General features: G+C 36.5%; 1 protein-coding gene and 1 long non-coding RNA gene across 2 annotated transcripts; both read right to left on the bottom strand.

Annotated features, from left to right (window-relative positions):
• Positions 1-456, bottom strand: LOC144345975 (uncharacterized). The gene is made up of 2 exons (XR_013419441.1): positions 400-456; positions 1-263 (listed from the first exon to the last, which is right to left on the bottom strand). It is a non-coding gene; the product is annotated as an uncharacterized LOC144345975 (long non-coding RNA).
• Positions 457-473: 17 nt separating this feature from the next.
• LOC144345978 (monocarboxylate transporter 12-like) lies at positions 474-5,950 on the bottom strand. The gene is made up of 4 exons (XM_085505579.1): positions 5,749-5,950; positions 1,460-1,603; positions 704-1,338; positions 474-608 (listed from the first exon to the last, which is right to left on the bottom strand). Exons 1-4 carry the CDS (start codon positions 5,948-5,950, stop codon positions 474-476), a joined length of 1,116 nt encoding a protein of 371 aa, XP_085361705.1.
• Between the last annotated feature and the right edge of the window lie 2,597 nt (positions 5,951-8,547).

The raw sequence follows: 8,547 nt of genomic DNA on the forward strand, positions 1-8,547 counted from the left end.
TTTGAAAATAATTTAAATATTTATTAAGCTAGTTGGCGTATTACCATAGAGCGAATACAATTGAATTTAATTAATGAAACGAACACAGTTAACATTTTAAACCAATAATAAAGGATATACTTTAAATAACTAACCGGCATTTTAATTTGCCGACAATGTTCTAATTCTTGATGCAAGTAAAACAATTGATCCACTGCTTATAAGGACACCGGACGCGACATAGAACGAAGTGTTATAGCTACCAGACATGTCGTACAGCCAACCTGTGAATATAAAATGTGAATAGATATAATGACGTCATGGTGCTCTATGATATGCTTGATGACATGATATAACAGTGGTATAGCACATTCTGTGTTGCATAAAGTGTTTTTTAGGACTGCCATACACGATACTAACCTGCAAATGGAGGTCCACATATATATCCTATAGCCATACACATCCAATCCCATCCAAAAGCTGTTGAGTGTTTTTCATCCCCTACACACACTCGCAGTGATACCAATACTAAAGGTTGGTAGACTCCAAACGAAAGGCCATAGCATACGACCAAGGTCACCAATGCAGGGTAGCCAGTTGTGAACGAAATACACAGAAGAATGACCCCACTACATACAACAGCTATTCCCATCAGCGTTATAGCACATATATGACCACAATCAACAATCCAACCATGAGTAACACGTCCGATTAAACTTCCTACACCCATCATTGTTAACATGAATGCGGCGTTATTCTTTGATATGCCAACGGATATTGCTCTTGCAGCTAAATACATGATGGCGGTCATGAATCCCATACTTTCGAGAATCTGAGCAACACAAATCATCGTGAAGGTAGGTATTTCAATAAACATGCCTAAGCCCAGCGATTGAGCAAAATTTCTAGCAGCGCGAGAACAGAAGTGTCGTCTATGTCCAGGTAAGTGTGTCATAACATCGTAATTATTTTGTTTCATGTCTTTACAATTTTTCGCAACTATCACTGAGATAAATGTTTGTTCTTTTGTATTGGAGTTATCTTCACGAGTGAATGATTTGACACTATTTTGATCAGTGCAAATAGCGGCCTTGTTATCCACACTTTGTGTACTACTACGTCCTTTGAATGGTCTAAGTAATGCACCACATACGACTAGTTGTGCATTCATACCGGCTACAAGAAACAACGATCCTCGCCATCCATAAATTTCAATAAGAAAGTTATAAAGAGGTGGAAGGCATAGAATACCGAAACTAGATCCAGCAAACGTAATTCCATTAGCAAGTGCGTATCTCTTTTTGAAGTAATGACTGACAATGATACACGCGGACACCATAGACAGACCGTATCCCAATCCTGTAGAAAATACAAATAATAACTTCATATTAATCTGCATATAGACAGTATAATGATTGTTATTTGAGATTAATGTAGTTTAATATGCGTATTAACGAGTATTATAGATTCGTTAACTCACCAACTAATACACCAAAGGTAAAGTAAAGAAACGCCAGAGAGGGTGTGAAAATTGAAGCAATTAAGCCAAGGGTAGACAGAATCCCTCCTACGATAACAACGATTCTCGCTCCAAATCTTTTGCAAAGATAATCGGCCAATAACCCTGTGAATTACAAGAATGGTAACAGTTACTGAATCAGCGTGCTAGATAGTGGTTAAAAGCATTACAATAGTTAAGGCCACATAGCTGTGCCGTGCGTTCGGGCCAACCGTTAATTATTCATAAAAAGAGTCAATTTGTATAGTTTGTGCAAATATATGTAAATATAGGTAAGGCTTTGGCGAAATTTGAAAGAGCAAGTAATATTTTTCAACCTGGTATTTTTATAGATTTTATTTTTCGTTCTGTTCATTCATTGTTTTTCCAGTTTAAAAAAATATGAGCTCGCTTCATCCCTTCATCCCTTGCCTATTCCTTACACTAGTTACCAGCCGATACCTTCCCGCTCACAGGAAGTGCGTACAGTTGATCATAGTTCCCGGGCTCTCTGTGGTGGCAATTCATGAGATGTCCACAATTGCTATTTGGCGAAAATCAATATTAACATTATAATTTTTATTGTATTTATTATTGATACTGATCTTGCACGTTACTACAAAGTGACAAACACTGACAAGATTACAGATTTACAGGTACTCTTTGTGGTGATTGACTCGGGTCAAAGGTTATCGTACGCGTGGATCAAATATTGACGCTGATAAAAACAATCGAAAGATGCTGATACCACGTTTTCTTTATAAACACCACAGCCTAAGGTTATGCAGTTCACAGTTCATTAATAATAATATTGTACTCAAGTACAATGCCCATGACCATACGTAATATACAGATACTATAATGATGGCGACTAGAAAACCCTATAAATTACATTCAATTAATTAATTAATATAAAACGAATTAAAAGCATGCTAAAAATGTTAATTTGAATACTAATATTGTAACTATGTGACAATCTCCTCTTCTATGTTTAAATTCTTTAAGTGGTCCCCTAAATAAATAAATTGCTAACTGTTATATTAGGATGAGACTGTCAGTGCTGCAACAATTTATTTTGTTTGTGTTTCGTGGTTCACTCCTAAGGGTGTAGAGCAGAATCTGTAATGAATTATTCAAATTTCATCACAGATGCCATAACCCCGAGTTTACTTCCGTAATAAACAATTGGGACTGCGATAACCGATAACCGAACGAGTTGTTGCATTTGTTTTCTCGCTGTTCATTTGTAGTTATTAAAGGGGAGCAGAGGTGTGGCTTTTGACACTCTGTACATGACATTTGAGATCTATGAATGAATTCTGTCGATAAAAACAACTTGTATGTGCTGCGAAATGCCCTAAATATCGGGTATAAAACGGGCTGTGAAGCAGACGACAAACGTCCGCTTTTCCTGGCGTCATTTCGCCTCTAGAGGGCCAGTCAAATGACGTCATCAGTGAACACTGATAATTGAACCCATTCATGCTAGTATGTCAATCCCATAGAAATGCTGCTATGAAAGACCTTGTTAACTGACCAATTAAAAGTTGAAACATGGCGAAATGTTGTGCGTATGAATGCCATAACGATTTATGTTATGTTTCTCGAAATCCCAAATAAAAAATCACGTTGTTGGTTGCGAGAAATCGGCCCGGCAGAAGAACTAACCTGAAAATGAAGACACGTACAGCGCTCTAGCTATAGTAAACAGTGAGTAAATAAATATTGTTTGAGTTAAAACTAAATTAGAAATACGCTAATATCACTTGAACTACAGTAATCATTTCGCCCAACTTCCCACTTTTAATCGACCGCTTAATTTCCGACCGCACTGTATTTTCCGTTCGGAAAACGACCGCATTTTTATCGTAATTTTTCTCTCACCGACTCATTGAAAACGCTGACCGGTCGCCCGAACACTGGTCACTGGCACAGGAGTGATCGAAATAGTGGTTTTGAGTGGTACAGTTTGGGGATACAATGGGTACTAACTATTATTAAATTCCAAACTACTCTTCAAATCTATACCGCATTGTATCAATCGCGGACGAAACTTCACCTGTGTCCTATATTAAATAACTGACTTTGCGTTATTATTATGAAAGCGATATATTACAATGTTGAAATTTTTAGAACCGGTACAACATTGTAAACAAATTTGCGTAATTAGAAAAGCAGCGCACTAAGTAAACAACTACAAAATATACAAGTTTGCGTACAGCACCGTCAGAACTGATAACAATTTTACAAGATCAACGCGCGGAGCATGAAAGAAAAAGATTGCTAAGGTAACGTGCCTGTTCAGTGCGTGACTTAGGGGTCAAACTTCGGTCAACACACACTTGATGTCAGCATCGCCGCGCAGTAAGTTACGCAAAGAAGTTCAAGTTCAATTGCATCCCAAAATGATGTCGTTGATCACTCAGTCTTTTGAAAAATATTATAATTAGTTTCCAAGCTTTTGATGCAGCCAAATTTATTTAACTTTGTGGAAATATAATCTTTTTAATTTCCCAGTCCTTTCTGTTCATTCATTGTCTTGACAATAAGTGTGAATTGCTGTGCGAGCTTTTCGTACCCGACCGCTGTCAGACGGCGTCATGAAATCTATGCATAAAAGGCGGGCGACCTGCGGCTGTTTGATTTCTTACTCTCTCCAAAGCTAGCGATTGGTGAGAATGGTTATTAATATATTACCCGATGCACTTGTAAATCGGAGAGTCATACCGCAATTGTGTTGAAACATTTTGGGGGCAGTAAGTAACGTCAGAATATTGTTTAAAATAAAATATTCCATTCCAATCAAATCTAGGTCAAAGGGTCAAATTGCGTGCATATAATTATAGATAGTTAAAAACTAAATATATTTGAATGTTTGACGGCTATTCAACGTTTATGCAAACCAGAATAAAAAGGGTAGTGTATACAATAGCGATATGACTGAGATATCATGGCATTTGTTTACAATATTGTACCGGCTCTAGTATTTGACACAGATGAAGTTTTTCGCGAACGATACAGAGCGGTATAGATTTGAAGAGCCGTTCAGAATTGTCTTTGTATATCCCCAAACATTTTGACTACTCCTGTGCCAGTGACCAGTGTTTGGGCGAGTGGTCGGTGTTTTCAATAAGCGAGCGAGGGGAAAAAAAAAACGGTAAAAATGTGGTCGTTTTCCGGTCGGAAAATACAGTGCGGTCGGAAATTAAGCGATCGTTTAAAAAGGGAGAAGTTGGGCAAAATGAGTACTGTGGTTCAAGTGATATTAGCATATTTCTCATTTAGTTTTAACTCGTACAATATTTATTAACTCACTGTTTACTATAGCCAGAACGCTGTACTGTCTTCACTTTCAGGTTAGTTCTTCCACAACCAACAACGTGATTTTTTATTTGGGATTTCGAGAAACATAACATGAATCGTTATGGCATTCATAACACAACACCTCGCCATATTTCAACTTTTAATTAGTCAGTTAACAAGGTCTTTCATAGTAGCATTTATATGGGATTGACGTACTAGCATGAATGGGTTCAATTATCAGTGTTCACTGATGACGTCATTTGACTGGCCCTCTAGAGGCGAAATGACGCCAGGAAAAGCGGACGTTTGTCGTCTGCTTCACAGCCCGTTTTATACCCGATATTTAGGGCATTTCGCAGCACATACAAGTTATTTTTATCGACAGAATTCATTCATAGATCTCAGATTTCATGTACAGAGTGTCAAAAGCCACACCTCTGCTCCCCTTTAATGGGTAGTGGTCTTCGCGTAGCGCGTGTTTGCATTTTCACGCGTTGTATACGTCACTATGGCTTTCATATCGAACAGGACGCGGCGTGACGACCACTGACTGCCCTTTAACCTCATCTATAGTCATGGTTTTCTGTCCATGATAACCTAACCGGGTTGGGAGAAAAAAAATACACACTATTCAAATCTCAGAGGGGTTAGGACATTGCGGGGTCAGTGCCCGTGGCCGGTTCCATATAGTTACGATGAGAAAAGATAGATAACTTATCTGGCTCCCATTTGGAAGAATGGCATTTTCACTGAAGAACGAAAAGTTGTCGGTATTGTGTTTTATTCATATCAGCAGAGCACTTAGAGATACAACATTTCTTGTCGCAAAGATTAACGATCTCCGCGGCGGGTACATGGCGTATTTCTCTCAAAGCATACTTGCTTGTGCTGTGCTATCGAACATTTCCGATTCTGTAAATGAACTCCGAGCTCATTGACAATAAATGATAGTATGCGAGAGTACCTACCTGACCCGGTTACAAAGGCGCCACCCAATGATCCTATAATAGCAGCTTTTGCAGCACCTTGTTGGAAATATTCCAAAAACGACACCAAAAATATCCCGCTGCTGTAAAAGTTACCTCCCGATAGGAATAAAATCGTAGCACAATTTGCTAGAATTACCCATCCATATCCGCCATCTAGGCGTGATTCTGATATGTGTGTCATCTTGTTTTTAATTCTGCAACGTAATAATTACATGATTAATTAAAATTAACTTAAATTACTCCAGACGTCCAAATTATGACGTCACATGTTCATAGGTCTACTCAATCGTACGTATTTATTTGGAACATGGATTATATATTCAATTACATCTCATGGCGTCCACATGATAACATAATTTTGGTAGTAGTTCTATATCGGTTGATTATGTTCTGGTTTATCAAATCCATTAAATTTCTGCTAAATAATTTGCTAAATAATAATTAAATTTCTGCTAAATAATTTGCTAAATAATAATTTGTGTGATGGATGAAAAGTTCAGTGGCGAGTACATGTGATAAACACACCCGTATTACGTTTGTTTAGCATTACAGTGTGTTTAGACAAGCATTAGCTTGAGAGTTATCAGTTTTAAAACATTGTAGTTAAAACATTGATTTAGTGTCGCCACAAACACTTCCATGAAGACTTTCCGTTTTCGACATTGTGAAATTCTATGTTTTTTATGCATAAAATACAGTTTTTAACAGTTAAAGTTAAGTTATTGTTTATACATGTGTTGTTGAACATACTACATTGTTTGTAATTTTATTCAGCTCTTTTCAGTCATATTTCAAGAAAAATAAAAGGCCAAAATATAGAGAATATAGGAAATTATTTTGTTCTGTGATACTCTTGTGTATTCGGAAATTATGAAAATTAGTTGTGGGTGCATAAGGAATATATGTCGTTATGAATTATTCTTAATTTAAATTTCTGAATTATCTTGCCAAAATCATTTTTCTCGTTTTTTTTTCTCGTCGAAAACGGGAAGTCTTTATGGCAGTGTTTGAAATAGATATTAACGCAACTTATTACACACAGAGTTTGTTTGACGCCAAGTCAAAAAACAATTAAAATTGTTGAAGAAATATTTGTATTTTCTCCAGAAAAAAATTAATAAACAAAATAAGTACTGTATTTACGTATAACTTAATTGACAAACAATTTATGTTTAACCTTTCAAAGATGTCATAATCAAAACGTAATAGCGGAGACTAGTGTCTCTGGGCATGGGGTGGTGGCCAACTATGTCTTCATTTTCATGTTTTGAAACACTGAATACTTAATACCTAGGCGTCTGCACCAGTCTTCACTATTGGCCATTGTATGATGCATGTTGTAGTAGACGACACCAAGTCTACTCGTTTTGACAATAATGTTTTAGAACTGATAACAATATTCTAAACATACGTCAATGCAAAACGGTTAGTCAAAATAAAACGGGTGTAAATTACTTATTAGATACCGGCTCGGCAAATGGCACGTCAAAAGAGCATCGCTGCCATAGTTCGTGTAAAACGAACTGGTTACTAGTATATTTTAATGTGCTTGGGACATATGCAACATAAGTATTTCACGGCCGCAGTACATTCAATTTTTTTTGGGGGGGGGGGCGATAGTGACCAACACTTTGCCGGTGAGAACACAGTCAGCTGGCGTATTATTGATACCGATATTTACTATATGGGGGCTGCCATATTGAATACGGATTGAAACTAAATAAAGAGACAAGTTGAAGAACAGGTTTTTCCGATTCCTACAAATCAGGAATAAATACCAAACTTTCACAGCCAAACGAATTCGTCATTTATGTGTGGAAATATCTCTTTAATCTCTTACATACAAACACCTAATTAACCTAATTAGAACACTTTTCCGGGTTTTTTGAAACCAAAATTGTCTCCCAACTCAGGGTCCAATCTACGACACCGTACAGCCACTTTGGATGTCAAAAGGATTAATTTTGAATATTTTACCATCGATTGATCTTGTCTACATCTTACTGTATTTAGGAATTATCTCTCAACTAACGTTTTGTCATTGTTATATATTAGTTCCACTCTGAAGAAATGTTATCCCCGTCAACGTGCACACAATTGTTTATACAAAGTGATTTGTCAAATAAAACTGTTCATGTCAACTTATTAATCTATGGTAAACTATCTATATAAAATATATTGTGCTGATATTGGAGATTCAGTTATAATAAAGTTTAAATGGAAAGTAATATCACCAAAAGAAAATTAAAGAAATAACTGCAATGAAAGATGTAATTTTGTTAATTTGTCACACTTTGACGTGTCTCCATACTGTTTAAATCGGTCGTTCTGATTTCGTACATCAGTTTTTACCATGAATCAAAATACCGGTCCAATGAATGTAAAAATTTGTAGACGTCCAAGAATCAGAATCCCATGTCCTGAAGTGCAGAATTTCACACTTATTATTGGATTCCATGCTATACATGTTACACTGTATTCGTTTGACGCACAATCTTGGAACAAATTTACTTTCCTGCTTACAAGATTCATAATTGTTTTTTTTTATTGATTACAAGTCTTAGTATTGCACCATAACAGAATGAGCTGAGTACAAGTGAGGCAGAGCAAGGAATTTGAAACTGCCTGTCAACAATATTTTAAAAGAATAATTTTTGACATTATATTCGAAACGATTGTAACGAACACAAATAAACAATAACAGGAAATGAAATGTTGCCTGTCCAAACAAAGTTTCATGTCAAGTTGACAGCTATATTTCCAATGACCTTGTCTTTC

Source organism: Saccoglossus kowalevskii, chromosome 11 (genome assembly GCF_978046115.1).
Source record: "Saccoglossus kowalevskii chromosome 11, keSacKowa6.1, whole genome shotgun sequence".
NCBI classification, from domain to species: domain Eukaryota; kingdom Metazoa; phylum Hemichordata; class Enteropneusta; family Harrimaniidae; genus Saccoglossus; species Saccoglossus kowalevskii.

Excerpts from the sequence above, each read along its gene's own strand:
- LOC144345978 (XM_085505579.1), bottom strand. The coding sequence starts at position 5,950 with ATGACACACATATCAGAATCACGCCTAGATGGCGGATATGGATGGGTA. Across the intron at positions 1,604-5,748 it reads CGCCTTTGTAACCGGGTCAG|GGTTATTGGCCGATTATCTT; the intron begins GTAGGTACTCTC and ends TGTAATTCACAG. Across the intron at positions 1,339-1,459 it reads TACCTTTGGTGTATTAGTTG|GATTGGGATACGGTCTGTCT; the intron begins GTGAGTTAACGA and ends TATTTTCTACAG.